The sequence below is a fragment of the Lissotriton helveticus genome, chromosome 2_1 (genome assembly GCF_964261635.1).
Source record: "Lissotriton helveticus chromosome 2_1, aLisHel1.1, whole genome shotgun sequence".
Taxonomy (NCBI): Eukaryota; Metazoa; Chordata; class Amphibia; order Caudata; family Salamandridae; genus Lissotriton; species Lissotriton helveticus.
Window position 1 is genome coordinate 225,677,178 of NC_136059.1, and position 17,600 is coordinate 225,694,777.

A 17,600-nucleotide genomic window follows, 5' to 3' on the forward strand; every position below is an offset into this window, starting at 1 on the left:
AGAAGAGGAACTTTGTGTGTACTTTATCATGTTGAGCAAGATCTCCAAGGGCTTGAAGCTGAGCTTTCCTCCTGTTTTGAAGTCTCAGGGACACAAATGCTTCACCAACAGTTCCCCCTGAATTTCCTTGCTTGGAATTCTACCTGCAGAGAGGTGCCTGCTGCTGTCTTTGGGACCTCTAGAGACTGCATGTCACTGGGAGCTGGAAGTGTGATGCAACAAGATTGAAGCATGTCGCCTCCGCAGCTGTTGCAGTCGCATCGCCGAAGAAGCATGCCACCCCAGCTGTTTGCCGTCGCATCGCCGGGGAAGCGCGTCGCCGCCGCAGAGTTTGCCGTCGCATCACTGGAGAAGCGTGTTGCAGGGCCTGTCGCGGCTCAAGAGATCACAGAGTTTGCTGTACAGCCGTTGGGCATGCACGTATTGTATCCAAGTTGTCGCATCGCATCAATGATGCCATCTTGTCGCATTGCACCGGATTGTCGCATCGCATCGAGGCGCCATCTTGATGCATCGTATCAGGACGCAGAAAGAAACCGACGCATCAACTCCCCACACAGTAAGGAAGCGACGCATCACCCCCCTCCTCCCCCCACTGCACTGCGGTAAGGAGCCGACGCATCCACTCCCCTGGGTGTAAGGAAAGATGCATCACCTTCCCTGCAACCCTTTTTGTTTGCATTGGTGACGCATCCAAAGTACTTTGAGAATAAAGTGTTGCATTTACCATCTACATTTAACTAAGCTATTTCTACCATTTGAAGTCATATTCTTGATATTGTATTGTGGATTTTTGTCATTTGGTCTTGTGGTAAGTCTAGATAAATATTACCTATTTTTCTAAACTGGTGTGGTGTCCAAATGTAGTGTTTTCAATGTATTGCTGTATGTGTTCACAAATGCTTTACACTCTGCCTCTGAGATTAGCCTGTCTGCTCGTGCCAAGCTACCAAGGGGGTGTAGCAGGGGATATTTTAGGAGTGTATTCCCCTTTCCCTGACTAGAAGCAAGGGTCCCTATTTGGACAAAGGTGCAAACCATTGCCAACTAGAGACCCCGATTTCTAACAATAATGCTTATTGAACACCTGATAGACTCTATAAGTTGGGCCTATGTGATCTCTGTTAGAACCTCAACTCAGACACCGGCGATTTGTACCACATGTTATTCAACTGTGAATATGTCTTTCCACTGTGGCTCCAAATTCAATCCCTTATCCGAAAAATTTTCAACATAAAAAGGTCTCTAAACCACCTTCCTAAGCATTTTTGCTGATGGTCATGACCCACAACTCAGCTTACCCGACATTCTTCTGATAGCCCTGCTAATAGCAATTTAAATAAAATCAATACTTGCAGAATGGAAAAGTTCAACCAATATCTCCTTTCTCTCTTGGTGGGCATGGCTTTGCTTTGTTGGAAGTGCTAATAACGATACACTTCACAAAGCACACTCCTTGTACGCATCCAATAAATCAATTGATCCATGTCTTCAGAAAACCAAACTACCATGAATGTCTTTCTTTAGCCACTTTGTGGATTGTCCAACATGACCCGGCCATAATAGGCTCGAGAAGGTATCAGTTCCAAATGTCTCACTTTCCAGCGCTGATCTTCTCCTTTTCAACTCTTTTTTTTCCTTTCATCTGCTTCTTCTCCCTGTTTCGCCTCCATGTTTTTTCTCTTTTCCTTCTCTCTAAGTACTCATTTTTTTTATAAGATATAGGTTCCTTATACTAGGTACATCAGATATACTTAAATTCCAGTGTATATCTTAAAGTTCAGCTCTTGAATAGCTCAATATTATGCTTTAAACTGTATCGGTGTATGATATACCAATGTGTTGTATTCTATATCTTTTCTCAATAATATATTACATTTAAAAATCTTGTTCTGTTTGGAAAACCAATTGGGTGTGTTTGTGCTTCTCAAGTCTATTAATGTGCCTTGATAATCCACAGGCAAGCTATTTCACATTGATTTTGGATACATTCTGGGGCGGGACCCCAAACCTTTGCCACCCCCAATGAAATTAAACAAAGAAATGGTTGAAGGAATGGGAGGCCATCAGAGTGAGCAATACCAAGCCTTCCGAAAGCAGTGTTACACAGCCTTTCTGCATCTACGCAGGTACGGAAACTTATGCTTCAGATGCTTGTGTTCTGTCCAGTGTGAGCTATCGTAAAGACATATTTTGTACTGACACATAAACAGATAATGTATACAGCATATGACGACTGAGTGAATTTGCTGCTGAGTCTAAAACTTGGTTAATGCAATTCAGTTGGTGGAGTGGGGCATATATTAAATTATTAATTGCATAACTGTTTTTGCTTTAGGTATGTAGTGTTATTTGGTGAAAGAATGACAATGTGCAGATAGAAGGCTGATGACGTGCCATTCTACATTATGATGTACTCTTGTAGCAATATATGATTGTATGTTGGGTGTAGTATTGCTAGTCTTCAACATTGTATCCTGCTCAAGCTGTAGCTGCATCCATTTGTAAAGTGTAGTGACTTCATTATTACTGATACAATTAGTGATGGAGTGTGGCATTGTACATGTAAACCAATGTGTGGCGTGTAAACAGTAGATAGCAGAGGAGGAAGTTAAGTTTAAACTACTGCCTTAACTGGTCAATGTACCAACCTTCAAAGGTCTGTGTTGTAGTCACTGTTCGCCCCTGGTTAGCCTTAACTAAACTTTAACTAAAGTTTCTATTTAAAAACACAAAATCTCCTTGCTTCGGTGTGTCGAGGACAAATACCTTCTAAAAGGAATAGGTCTTAAGTTGCATGTTTTTTTCTGGGCATATATGTCAGTGCACCCAAGAGTGATATTTCATATTGGCTTGGGCAATAATGATCACCAATGGAGCAGCAGTAATGAACATTAATAGCCTCACACATAGGTGCCCTAATGAGCATTAGTGACCCCATTTAGTAACAAGCATTAATTATAGATCCATGTTGTAATGAACCAGAAAGTCCCAGCCACTAATGAACCAGAAAGTCTCAGCCACTAATGAGAATCAGTTCACCCAGGAAGTTAGAACCCTCAGTGTTTTGGGCATTAATAAGCAGTAATGGTTGTAGCGTTGTCCCAATAATCATCAGCAGCCTCCCAGAGCAATGGGACTCAATGGTCCCAGGCAGTAGTGAGTATAAATGACACCGGCAGTACAGAACAATAATATTGTCCCCCAGCAGTAATGAACATCACTATCCTTTGGAACTAGTATCCTTAATGTCTCCAGGCTTTAATGAGGCATCAGTGGGACCGGTGCAGTTATCATCATCAATGGCCCATGCACTAATGATTCTCAGTGGCCTTGTTAAAGGTTAGACTGAAAATGTCAACATTATCGGCACCATCTTGCTCTCCTTGGGCCCATTCGTGCGCGTAAGCGGCAGCCATTTTGTGCACCATGGCCTCCCTGCCCCTCGCCGATAGCCAGCGTCTCTCTCTCTCTCTCTCCCGACCTCGCAGGCAACCCCCCGCGCGCTGACAACCCCCCTCCGCTCTCACAGGTCTTGGGTCATAAACCCCTCTTCAGCGCGGCTCTGCCTCGGACCCCCATCCTGTTCCCAGCGCGACACTTCCCTTCATTCCTTTCATGGTCCCAGGCCCTTTGATGCAAACCCCCTTTTCCTGTGTGCCCGTTTGTCTTCCTCGTTCCCAGGCCACCACCTAAGCTCTGCGGATACTGTTTATTGCCCCCCCGTACAGTAGGAAGTTTCCCTCATTAAAGGACCCTCGTGTTGATCAAAGCCCCCACCCTATGAGAGCCGATCAAACCCCCCACATTCCGTGAATCGGCGGAATGTCCAGCTGCGCGATAATCATCACCTGTTGTGACCGGGGTGGGGACTTCTGCTGTATATGTGTGTGGGAACGGGCTTGGAGCGGGGGTTCCGAGAATGTCTTTCCGTACATCAAAGCATTGCCAAGAATGTGTTGTATGTAATAAAGCAATAAACCTGTGTATAAGAGGCCAGGCCTCAGAGATGCGGGTAGAGCACCTCGTGATGATACTTGCTGTCCGAACTGATGTGTTCTCCTCCGGAGAGAATAAAAAAAACCCTTGTTTCCTGCCTTCCAGTCTCCAGCGCCTGCCTCTTCATTGGTTAATATCTTGTGGGTTTAAGAGGCGACACCGCCGGGCAATACTTAAGGATCTTTTAATTCGGTTGGTAGCCTGACCTTTAACAATTGGCGTCCCAAACGTGGGGCCCATCAGTGACTCGTGGATCCAGTGGGAGAGGTCCTGACGACAGAGTGAACGACTGCAACGATCGGGAGCGCGCCTGTCCGATAGACCCTCGTCTGACAGCCGATCATCCGAACTTCACTGGTTCCGAACAGACCTCTCTCGAGTGATCTACGGTCCTGACTGGGAACCATCAGGAGTGCCGCGAGGAATACGAGGAAAAGAGGACGATCGGGCGCTGGATTCGGAAGACAAGAAACTGTCCATGCGGTCCGGGTAAGGTCGTGCAAACACGACGAATTACGAAATGGTCATTTGAATTGTCTAGAAAATACTAGTATTACTCTTTTGTTAATTTATTTGGAGATCCTCTGTCTGCAAACGGAGAAACAACAGGCTCTCCCTTTGCAAACGGTGGAGGATAGGTAATACAACTGTCGTGTCTATCTTTCTCCCCCACTGATTAATTACTTGAAACTGAACTATTGTTCACAGACTGTTTTTCTGGAGATTCTCTGTCTGCAAACAGGAAAGAGCCCCTCCCCCCCCCCCTTTTTACAGATAGTGAAAGGGTAGGTGACGCAGACCTTTGCGAGCCTACTTATTCTCCCCACTGAATTGTTTTTTTATTTTTATTGGTTCATGAGGTATTCACTGCCTGCAAACAACGTAGAATAGAAATATTCTGTCTAGTCTTTGCACACAGTGATAAGATAGGCAGTGCTGACTTTTTGTCCCTCGTTGCGAGCCGTCATGTCTGTCTTCTCCCCACTGATCGGTAGCCTGTTTAGCCCGGACCGCTTATTAGAGATGAACCATCCGGCTCCACCGGAAGGCACCCCTAATAAGGACATGTTCATGAAGCATGGATTGATCGCTATAGCCTATAACAAACTGTGGCATAAATATACGAAAAAGAATGGAGAAAGTCAGTGGCCACTGATAGGATCCTTAGATAATGACAAAATAAACGCGCTACAAACAGCCCTAGGTAAAAATAAGACCACGCCCGCTATGCTTGATAGTTTCGGCATGTGGCGCAAAGAAACTGGACAACGTAAAAGGAAAATTGAGAGTAGGTTGGAAAAAGAGCTGCGAAAAGCAGCCCACCTAGCTGCTCAGAAACTAGAAGGAGAGATAAAGGAAAGAGAGAAAGCCAAACAGAAACTAGAAATGGAAACATCAAGCCAGTGCCCGGTTAGAACGCCCTCCATGCTCTACCCTGATTTATCCTCGAGACAAAAACGAGCGAGCGATGATCTGCTGTTAGGCCCTCCGACCATCTACATGCCCCCTCCATATGCCCCTTCCCAACCCTTAGCACAACACCCACCACCCCCAGGTGCAAATGAGGGTAGTGCCATAGCTTCGGCCCCCGTGGTCTCTGTGCCGGCCGAACCCCTTGTACCAAATACTTCGCAAACGACAACGTTGGGCGACCCTGAGACCCGAGGGGCCGGTTCCGCAAGAATAAACAGACTAAGCAAAGATGAGCGAACAGGGATCGACAAGATAGTAAGAACACTGGTAGAACGGAAGGAAGGTGAAGAGTACATCACGGATATGTTTAAATCATATACAGGGAGTCACAGACGACACTTTACTGTACGACTGTGTTACCATGTCTTGAACGCATACGAGGACCGATATCGAGACCAAGGTCCCGAGAGCCTAGCGACTCTGTACCGGAAGGTCGATATCGGGGATGAGGGCGAGTGTGATGTGACGGACCTCCTTACGCGTACGCTTGAGGTTTTCCGCCACCTCACTGAACGAGAATCGGGAACTAAACCCACGACATCCGTGGCGACCGAACCACAAGCTGAGCAACCTAGCGCCATGATGCCAATACGAGAGGCTGCCCCTTACTGGGTTCCTCCACGAGGTGCAGGGACTCACGATGATGCAAACCACCAAGATGCAAAAGGAAGAGTAGTGTACAACTGGGTCTACCAGCCATGGGACCGACAAGAGATTCTGACATTCCGAAAATCTCTACCTGACCTACGTAAAAACCCCACTGCCTTCTATACTGAATTGGGTACAGCCCTAGGTTCAACGATTATGACCCTGGCTGACATCGACTTGTTTTTCGGGTTATGTCTACCAGCTGATGTGTGGAAGAAAATCCGGAAAGTCGACCACCATGAGCTGCTCGGACATACCTGGACACAACTCGAGGAAATTGATAAACAACGAGGACCGGGACAAAAGCCTTTGAAATCCATTTTAGACCTCCCAGATAAAATCGTACAGAAATTAAAAACCCTGATTCCAGAAAAGAAAGTGGACTGGTCGATAGTAACGGCTTGTCGCCAGAAACCCCAGGAGGACGTATCGGAATACTTCTCCCGGTTCGAAACGGTGTTCTCCGATTACAGCGGCCAGGACATGACCACTGCAACCGGACACCATCTGTTTGTCCAGAATTATGTTAAGGGTCTGTCATCCGAGGTCTCCCAGAAACTGCAGGCTAGCGAGAGTAGTTGGGCAGCCTCCAAACCTACGGCTATCCTCCGATGGCCCAATATTATGAACATCAGAAAAATGAAAACGATAGGGCAACAGAGAGAAAGAAGAAGGACTTGAAAGAGAGGGTGATGATGGCCCAGCTGCAAGGGGTGACTATAGGACGAGACCAATACCGGGGAAACTATCAGACGAACGCCCCTAAGTCCCAGGACCGTACCTCGACTCCCCACAGTGGACGTACAGACATTAGAGAGGACCAGTGTGCTTTCTGTAAAGGAACTGGCCATTGGAAATCCCAGTGCCCAGTTCTTCTGGACATGATCAGAAACAAAGACCCCAAGGACGTAGCAAATGGGCCGAGAAATAAGGGACAACAGCGAGGGCCCCCAAATGACACGACTAACGACAGATCAGGCAGACCAAATACATTTGATCGACCCAGACAGAACCAATACCAACAATCTGACTATGATGACACCCACAACTTTGCATAGGACTGCCAAGGGCAAGGGAGGGATCCAGTCGAGCTCTATGTTGACCAGCAAGGCCCTTACGTCACTGCTAAGGTCCTGGGTACCAAGTCTCCATTTCTGGTAGACACTGGCGCAACACGTAGTGCGTTATCTAAACGACTGATTCCGGGGGCACCCTTGTCTGGCTCACTTATAACATCGACAGGTTTCGATGGAACGCCCTCCACTAACCCTTTGTCCGCCCCGATCCTCTTTGACGTAGAAAACAACACCACTGACACCACGTTTTTGCTTTCCTCCAATAGCCCTGACGCCATTATGGGACTTGACCTATTGAAACACTTCCGAGCGACGATCAGATGTTCTCAAGACGGAGTTCGAGTTTTCCTTTACGACAACCCTGTCCTGCTTAGACATTGCCCTCCCCGACGCATGTTTTCCATCACCGACGCTGACACATCCCTGCTTGACCCTCTGCCTCCGTATCTGTGGGCCAAGGCGGATTCGGACGTAGGGCGCATGTTGATCGACCCAGTGCACATTACTGTCCGACCAGACGCAACTCTCCCAAAACTTCCACAATATCGGATATCGCCCGAGGGCGAGAAGGCATTGGTAAAGATTATTCAGTCGCTAGTCGACGCAGCAGTGGTAGAGGAAGTAGTTAGCAACGTTTGCAACAGCCCTATCTTGCCCATCATCAAGAAACAGGGAGAGGGAGATGAGAAAGCATACCGTTTTATCATTGACCTTCGAGAGATCAACAAAGTGGTGGTACCCCAGTACCCTGTGGTCTCGGACATCACCACCATCCTGACTTTGATTCCTTCTACTGCCACCACCTTCACTGTCATTGACCTCAAAAACGCATTCTTTTCCATCCCCATCCACCCAGACAGCCGATACCTCTTCGGCTTCACCCTAAAAAACCGCTCATATAGGTTCTGCCGAGCACCCCAGGGCTACACAGAAAGCCCTAGCATCTACAGCCAGGCCCTCAAGAGACAACTGGATCAAGTCCAGTTACCCGACGGAGTGGTATTAGTGCAATATGTCGATGACATCCTCTTAGCCGCCGACACCGCTCCATTAGCAGTCACAGCCACCATTCAACTCCTGCACTTCCTTGCGGAAAATGGCCGCAAGGTCTCCAAGAAGAAGTTGCAATTCTGCCAACCCCAGGTCACTTACCTAGGCCACCTTTTGTCCAAAGAAGGAAGAAAACTCACTCCTGATCGAATCCAAACCCTTCTAGATACTCCTGTCCCTAAGACCCAGAAGCAGGTCCGCTCCCTATTAGGCCTCACCTCCTTCTGCCGACAGTGGTTACCAAACTTTAGCCTCGTTGTGAAACCGCTGCTTTCTCTGCTAGGTAAAGACGTCCCTTTCCCACTCCCTTGGACCCCTGAGTGTCAAACCTCCTTCACGGAACTACGAGATGCCCTTTGTTCAGCCCCCGTCCTAGGTACCCCTGATTACAAGAAGCCCTTCTCCCTTTACACTCACGAAAGGGAGGGGTGCGCTTTATCTGTCCTGACCCAGGCCATTGGCCCTAAGCAACGACCGTGCGCTTAATTCTCTGCCACTCTTGACCCTGTAGCCAGAGCCCTGCCTGCCTGCCTTCGAGCCGTAGCTGCTGCTGCGACCTCTATCCGACAGAGTGAGGGGGTCGTGCTTTCGAATTCCCTCACGGTACTGGTACCCCATGCATTCGACACCCTCCTGAACCAAACCAAGACGCAACACCTGACGAGTGCACGACTGACTGGATACGAACTGACTTTGCTTGCACCCCATATCGCCCTGAAAAGATGCACCACACTGAACCCGGCAACTCTGTTACCCTTGCCAGAGAACGATCCCAACGTGCACCCTGTACATGACTGTGTGACTCTTACGGACGAACAGACTAGAAGTAGGGTTGACCTCAGAGACACGGCTTTCCCTGACCCTGACGGAGAGCTGTGGGTGGACGGTTCTTGCATCAAACTCCCCGATGGCACCACTTCCGCTGCCTATGCAGTCACCACGGCCCGAACTGTAGTTGAGACAGCCCGTATCACGCAACGATCTGCCCAGGCAGCGGAACTGATTGCCCTGACCCGAGCCTGCATCCTGGCAACAGGAACTACAGCGAACATTTACACCGACAGCCAGTATGCCTTTGGAGTGGTTCACCATTTTGGGCTCCTTTGGAGGGAAAGGGGATTCTTGACCTCACACGGCACCCCCATTTTGCACGGGGATCTAGTCTCCGCCTTGATCGAGGCCGTCCTTCTCCCCAACAAGCTTGCAGTCGTCAAATGGCAGGCACACAAAAAGGTGACAGACATCATTGGGCAGGGAAATGCGCTAGCCGACATCACTGCCCGAACGACAGCTGAAAATAGGACGACAACACATATGTACGTGACCAGGTCACAAGCAGAAAAATGGACTGACGCTAGAGACACTATTAGAGACATTCAAACGGCTAGCACACAACACGAGTTGACTGAATGGACACGGGTGGGATTAAAGGATGATGAAGGCTGCTGGCGGACAAAAGACACAAACAAATGGTTGCTACCCGATTCGTACCTGATTCCCATACTGGCTATGGCACACTCCCCTGCCCACATAGGATCAGCCCCCATGATTGAACTTGTCTCCAGGGTTTGGCACAATGATAAAATCACAGATTCCGCCAAACGTCTGGTCCAACAATGCTTGATATGCCTGCAACACAACCCCGGGAAGGGAACTGTAGTGCCCCGGGGAAGATTTGGGGTCCCAAACCACCCATTTGAGGTCCTGCAAATGGACTACATCCAGCTAGATAGGTGCCAAGGCCTGAAATATGTACTTGTCGTGGTGTGCGCCTTTAGCAAATGGGTGGAAGCATACCCAACCCGTGACAACACTGCTATGGCCACCGCAAAAGTACTGTTAAAGGAGTTTTTCCCCCGTTACGGCCTTTGTCGTATTTTATGGAGCGATAATGGCCCCCACTTCATAGCCGAAGTCATCCAGTTCATCTTAAAGGGGTTGGGCATCAAGCAGAAATTTCATGCAGTCTTTCACCCCCAGTACGCTGGACTTGTTGAGCGACACAATGCCACACTAAAACTTAAACTGGCCAAGATAGTAGCTACCATGGGTCTGAAATGGCCAGACGCCCTCCCACTAGCATTGCTATCGATGCGTTCCACCCCCACCAGACATCACTTAACCCCTTATGAAGTTGTTTTCGGCCGACCCATGAGTATCTGGTCTGCACCAAAGCCAACCTCCATTCATGACGTCCCGGACGTCCTAATGTCTGATTATCTGTATAAATTGACTGAAACTCTGTCTGTCATTCATCAGCAGGTGCAGCAGGCCATCCCCGATGCTTCCAGGGGTCCGGGTCACGCCATCCAACCCGGGGATTTCGTGCTGATCCGAAACTTTCAGCGGACGAAGAGTTTGGAACCCCGGTGCAAGTGTTAATCACCACCCGGACGGCTCTTCGTGTGGAGGGGAAAAGGCATTGGCTGCACGCGCACCACTGTAAGAAGGTCTCCCCGACCCTGGCCACGACAGAAAACATCGACGACCAAGAAGAGCTCCTGAACAAGGACCGACCGTCACTAACCTGCTATCCTGATACCGAAGCACTTGAACTTTCAAAATTCTCTGATCCCACTGTGCCATCCAGAGAAGGGTATTTCCTGCGTCGAAAGGAGGGAGCTTCGGCTAAGTAGACCACAAACTAAGTTGAATCTCAAAACGGTGACCCAAAGCAATCAAGGGTTGCCTGGAGAGAAGCTAAACTAAGTCTGTGGTTCTGCCCACTACCGAGCACCTTGAAAATGAAGATGATGGAAGCGCCAGATAAGAACATGATGGAAGCGCCAAATAAGAAGATGATATAGACAACAGGAAATACCCATTACAGAAACCCAAGAACAGACAGACTCCACAGCTCAAAGACAATTGCACTCTTCATCGCAATCCTTTTTTGCTTTCTCCTCATGACCACACTCTGGATTGTGGAAGAAAATGCACCTGCTCACGAAACATTCCTGACCACTGCTCAGCCTACCACCATGAAGGAACATTATCTGATTTCGCTCTCCCCTCAACTCAGAGAGAGGCGAAAGGAGTTTTGGAGTAACTCTTTCGTACAGCTCCTCCACCAGCACAATCTTGCCACCAATGCCACCAACTGCTGGATCTGTGGGTTGCTACCCACGCCACTGGACACTCGATACCATTCATCCCCTCACCCTTCTCGGTTCATGGCTCCTGCCTTGCTTGGCTGATCCTCCTGCAAGAAAGCTATAAGGACAATGCCACCTCCAGAAAAACCGTAACGCCTTTCTCCCACGGGGTCCGGCGAAACAAAACAAAGACACACTTCTGCCCACAGACCTCCAACGACTCCATCCACATGGACATCCCTGCTAAAGAACGAATTGAAATGCAGGTGTTCAACAACCCAACCAGACCCACCTTCTCCTACCTGCGGAAACGAACGGCTGCCACTCTGACTGTGGCCCTATCAGTCATCAACGTCACAGGCCACATGTGCATAGAAGGACATGGGACACAGCTGGTGGGCCGCAGTGCTTGCCGGTTTACCAGAACTTTGGACACCACGGATCCACCTTCCTTTGTGTCGTCCCCAAACATGTATTTCGTCTGCGGCACAAAGGCCTACACCTGGCTCCCCAAAGGCTGGGGGGGCACTTGTTTCATCTCCTTCGTCCTTCCTCCGACTTACGTGGCCCCAGCGAATCATCATAGGCAAAAACGAGCCAAGGACATTGAGCAAGCCGACTCAACAGGAGCGCAGTTCCTCGATGCTATGAAGGGACTTGTTCCTCTTTGGGGCCCGATGGCAAACAGCCGTGCCATCCGACATTTGACTCAGGCAGTTGAGACAACAATGAACATCACAGCTGGTATCTTTGCCAACAACACCGCCGAGCTCCAAGCGGTCCGCTTGGTGGCCCTACAGAACCGCCTTGTCCTAGATGTGGTTCTTGCGGACCGTGGTGGAGCATGCCGCATTATTGGGTCCAGCTGCTGTACATACATACCGGAGAACTCGCCCTCAGTGTACAAAGCCATCGAACACCTTCACAGACTCTCTTCAGAAGTCCACCAGGATCAGGAAGAATGGTCGCTTGGTGGTTGGTTCTGGAACACCGTTAAGAACTGGGGCTGGAGACTGTTCACCATTATCCTAATTCCTGTAGTAGTAATATGTGGCCTATGCTTAGGAATTCAATGTCTGCCACCCCTGTGTTCATTATGTGCAAACTGTATTTGCCCTAAGGCCGTGGACTTTGGAAACGAACGCATGGGAGCATTATATGATGCCGAGGTTGGGAATTTGATGAAGATTGACATTGAGTAGGCAAGTTGGCTAGATATGTTGAAAAGGGAGGACTGTTAAAGGTTAGACTGAAAATGTCAACATTATCGGCACCATCTTGCTCTCCTTGGGCCCATTCGTGCGCGTAAGCGGCAGCCATTTTGTGCACCATGGCCTCCCTGCCCCTCGCCGATAGCCAGCGTCTCTCTCTCTCTCTCCCGACCTCGCAGGCAACCCCCCGCGCGCTGACAACCCCCCTCCGCTCTCACAGGTCTTGGGTCATAAACCCCTCTTCAGCGCGGCTCTGCCTCGGACCCCCATCCTGTTCCCAGCGCGACACTTCCCTTCATTCCTTTCATGGTCCCAGGCCCTTTGATGCAAACCCCCTTTTCCTGTGTGCCCGTTTGTCTTCCTCGTTCCCAGGCCACCACCTAAGCTCTGCGGATACTGTTTATTGCCCCCCCGTACAGTAGGAAGTTTCCCTCATTAAAGGACCCTCGTGTTGATCAAAGCCCCCACCCTATGAGAGCCGATCAAACCCCCCACATTCCGTGAATCGGCGGAATGTCCAGCTGCGCGATAATCATCACCTGTTGTGACCGGGGTGGGGACTTCTGCTGTATATGTGTGTGGGAACGGGCTTGGAGCGGGGGTTCCGAGAATGTCTTTCCGTACATCAAAGCATTGCCAAGAATGTGTTGTATGTAATAAAGCAATAAACCTGTGTATAAGAGGCCAGGCCTCAGAGATGCGGGTAGAGCACCTTGTGACGATACTTGCTGTCCGAACTGATGTGTTCTCCTCCGGAGAGAATAAAAAAAAACCTTGTTTCCTGCCTTCCAGTCTCCAGCGCCTGTGTCTTCATTGGTTAATATCTTGTGGGTTTAAGAGGCGACACCGCCGGGCAATACTTAAGGATCTTTTAATTCGGTTGGTAGCCTGACCTTTAACAGCCTCAGCATTATTCAGTGTCAATGACCCAAAAACTGTAAGTTGGGCTTAATGGTCTCTCTCAGCTTTGCTTAGGGACTGGGAGTTGTTTGCCCTCAGCCGCCTTCTTTACTTAAAGGGCGAGGGTGTATTTCATATTTTTTCTTAACTAGGGCAGCAAATAGCAGCCCAGTTTTCCGATTTCTAATTACAAACACAGCCTCTGCTGGAAACCTGCCCTTTCTACGGGGTCAGCCTAGATATGTTTTTACTTTTTTTCTGAACCCTAGGTTCACTGGCTATAGCACTCAGTGAAGTTTACCCCTACAAATCAGTCGTAAAGTGCTTGTGTTCCTCCTTTCAACATGGTACAATTGTTATGCTCCTGATTGGCACATTTACTTTACTCGGAAGTCCCTTGTATATGCTACTAAGTCTACCCAGAGCATGTAAATTAATTGCTACTGGTGGACTTCAGCACTCGTGCTACCCACAGACATCACGCTGTGAAACCTGTCTCCAGACTTACCGTGGCAGCTTGACTTGGCAGTTTTAAAACTGTAAGTTCGACCTGTCAGAATAACCCTTATTGACAATCCCACACCTTCCTTTTAAATGTTAGAAAGGCACCCCGAAGTAGACCTTGTTGCCCATAAGGCAGGGGCATCGTATTTAAAAATAGGTCATGCAAAAGTTTGTTAAACATGCCCTTACAGTTAAAAAATCTCTTAAAGCTATTTTCACTGTAGCAGGGTTTTCTCTTTCACCGGAAAGCATTGCCATAGTTTAAATAATGTTATCTCCAGCTAGCAAACCGCTCTGAATTAAATTTTTGGACTTTTAAAATATTTATTATAAGCTCCTTTAACTGGTGACGTCGAATTTGTAATAAATGCTTTGGAAATGTGGCTTTTAAAAAGTTACTGTTGCCTTGACTGATGTGCCTGGAAGCAAAATGTTGTTCTCTCACGTATGCCAGCCAGTATTTAGCCTTTGAATATGTCTGAGTGAGGTGTGAACGTGCTCCCAGGAACAAGCAGTACGCTTGCCTGAATGGGTAGAGATGACCCACCTGAACCTGACAATATATGCAGAATAGGTTAATTAGCATCCTTTTTTCACATTAAAGGATCAAAACCTGCTTGAATGTTACATCCTGCTTGACAGGTTTGCTAGGGGTTTTCATATGATACTTGGGGTGCACTTCAGAGTGGCCTCCCGCGTCACAAGCAAATATTAGCTGATACTTAGGCAGGGCCCTTCATTTGTCCCCCAGCCCAACAAACCCCAATCACAGTGAGCCTCTTTTTGACATTACAGTGTCAAAGCCTTTTTGACAGGTCTGCTGGGTTTACATGTAACATTTTGGGTACACCTCAAAGGAGGAAGACATGATGTCAAAACCATTTCTGTGTACAACTTGTTTGGTTGCTGAAGACTCAGGTTTGTTCTACCAGATGTCTGCCTCTGACATTGTTGTGGGTACAGTCTCGAACTGGATTTTAATGTTATATGTGGGAAGACTCCAAGATTACAGTAGAACACTCCCCACACACAACCCCAGCCCTCAGAACCCAAGTTTATCATGGCCAACGACTTCACTATGTTGAAATGTCCAGAATGGGTAGAGTTAGCCCAGTGAACCTGTACCACATTGTTTGGAGTATCCACAGTGGTAAATCCCACCCACTAACTCCTGCCAGGCTTAAATGTGACACTGCTGGACCTGAGGAAGATCAGAGAACCTGCTGTCTCTAACTTGAGAAAAGTTCTGGAGTTTTGGATCTCCTCTCTTCTGTACCCAGGACAAGGAATCAGCCTCCAAGTATCATAAGGCTAACCTCCTTTTAAAGCTACAGAGGCACAACAAGTCACAAAAGACTCGTTCTTGCAACTGTCCAGCTGACCAGTTCCAACTGGACTTGGACTGGACTCCTCTGCCTGCCACCCTGAGTCTGAGTGCCTTCCCTGTGGTCGTGTGGGAGTTTATAAGTGTACTCTTGTAGTGGAATGATTAAAGTTAGAAACTAAAATCTTTGACCAGGATGAACTTCGTTAGTTGATCCAACCCACGCCTCACCATGGTATTCGTCAGATTGTGCATAGGTCCTGTTCTTCAGCGACCATTGACTATCTTTGGAACTACTGCACTTGATAGAGACTTCTAACCACCAATTCTTTACCTTAGAATATCCCCAGGTATTGGACTGGATGCAGATGATTTTGAGCAGTACCCCCAGTGCTGGTAGGTGGTGTCGTTCAGCTCTCCGTCATCTGCACCAGAAGTGACATGCACGGTCCCTATATAGGTGCCACCCTAGCGCACTGATGTTAGTTCTTTCTTTTCCACACCAGATAGTGCTGATCCTTGAAGAGCAACCCTCAGAGGACTTTAACTGTTTTTTTTCTCCGACTTTTTTCCCCCAGTGCCTATCTGATAGAGACATCTAGCCACAGATTCCTTAACTTAGAATATCCCCAGGTGTCAGACGGGATCTAGAAAACGCTTTCCCCAGCAGTACCTCTGCACGCCGGGGGCTTTGTTGCCCAGCTCCGTCCTGACGTCGTCCACGGAAGTGATGTCAATGGAGCCATATAAGATCCCCCGTCCCCTCCCCCCCGGGTGGGCTGACGTCAGTTTTCTTTTCCACGTACCAACGCGGATCCGGAGTTAGCGGTTCCTCCCGCCTGTTTTTGTTCAGGCCTCCACGCCGCCTTTCGGGTCTGGAACAGTGTGTCGATGCTTGCGGGCTTCAAATTGTGTGCATCCTGTTCACGGCAGATGTCGGCGATGGACCCACACAAAATATGTATGTGGTGCTTGGGTGAGCACCACGGCTCCGCCGAGTGCGACGCCTGCCGTCAGCTGAAGCCAAAGTTCCTGTGGGAATGTCTGATGAAACTGTTGTCTGCCCGTGTTTCCCGGTCAGTGTCCTTGCGGCGCCGGCTCCCGTTTCCGGCAGAAGGATCCAAGTGTCGCAGTTCTTCTTCCCACACTGAGGTCTCTGCTCAAGGCAGATCCTGGAGTAGTTCCCGTGGACGTCCTTCGCCTGCTTCAGGTAAGCACCAGAAGAAGTCACGGAGGTCGTCGACCTCGCACGAGCATGTAGGGCAGCCGCTCCCGGTCTTCACCAGATGCGAGCTCTCAGGAGTCGGCACCGCCTAGCCACCATTTCCTGGTGCAGGGGCGACTCAGATCCAGATGGAGGCCTACTCCAGGGCTCTGCAGTCCTTCTTTGGGTCACCCCCTTCCCTGGCAAGCCTTCGGGCCCCACAGTGGGGGTAGGGATTCAAGTCGGGGGTTAACCGGCGGGTTTGCCCTCGGCACCAACCAAGTGCCTTGAGTCCGATCCAGGGGTCGCTGCGACGTCGGGACATGTCCCACTCTGAAGTCTAGCCCTCCTGACGCATCTTCGCACAGTCCTGCGGGGCTCCCCGTGTTGTTCCTGGATGTGGCTGCAGCGCGGAGTTCGACTCCAAGTCGACTTCGTTCCTCCCTGTAGGCTCCTGTCTCGGTGGAGATCAAGTCTAAGCCGGTCCGACCCCGTCCCGACGTTGGGCGACGCCGGTTCGATCCCCGGCTGTTCCTCTGCTGGAGGACGTGACCCCAGTGGGTTCACCGCCCACAGGGTTTTTTCCATGGAGCAAGGGCCCTTGTGGCACTGGCCGGCTCATTTTCCTTCAGGGCTTCTGTCGTTGAGTGGACGGATTAGCCTGCAACCGTCCCCAACAGATGACTTTCTGTCTCCCCCTCGCATTGCCACGGAGCCTAGCGTAGACTTTGCGAGGGCAGTTAATTGGGCTGCACTTATCTTACAAATGCAGCCACCCTCTGTCTCCCTGCCTTCGGATCCTTTGTTGGATCTCCTTCACCATGGCACGATGGATGTGGAGCCTCTGCTGCCTATTGGTAGGTCATTGTATGATGTCCTTCTGGGGACTTGGGTCAGACCCTCATCGGGTGACCCTGGGCATCGCCACAGGCCGGCTGCAGATTGCCCTGCCTGTTTGTCCCTTCTTCCTAGGGCTCAAGGACTGGTAGTTCAGGCTGCGTTTCCTTCCTCTCCTCCACCATTGCTTCCCCCCCACTCAGGAGTCTAGGTGGCTGGAGTCGTTTGGCTGCAATGTTTTTGCCTCCACCAGCTCAGGCCTTCAGTCCCTAAACACGA

The 17,600-nt window shown here is 49.4% G+C and overlaps 1 protein-coding gene across 2 annotated transcripts in view; it reads left to right on the forward strand.

Annotated features, from left to right (window-relative positions):
* The window catches only part of PIK3C3 (phosphatidylinositol 3-kinase catalytic subunit type 3), an 875,540-nt gene that overhangs the window by 663,829 nt on the left and 194,111 nt on the right, over positions 1 to 17,600 (forward strand). For both annotated transcript variants that reach the window (XM_078674734.1, XM_078674732.1), the window contains one exon: positions 1,961 to 2,129. In XM_078674734.1, coding sequence (XP_078530860.1) covers positions 1,961 to 2,129 — 169 coding nt within the window. The remainder of the gene's footprint in view (positions 1 to 1,960; positions 2,130 to 17,600) is intronic.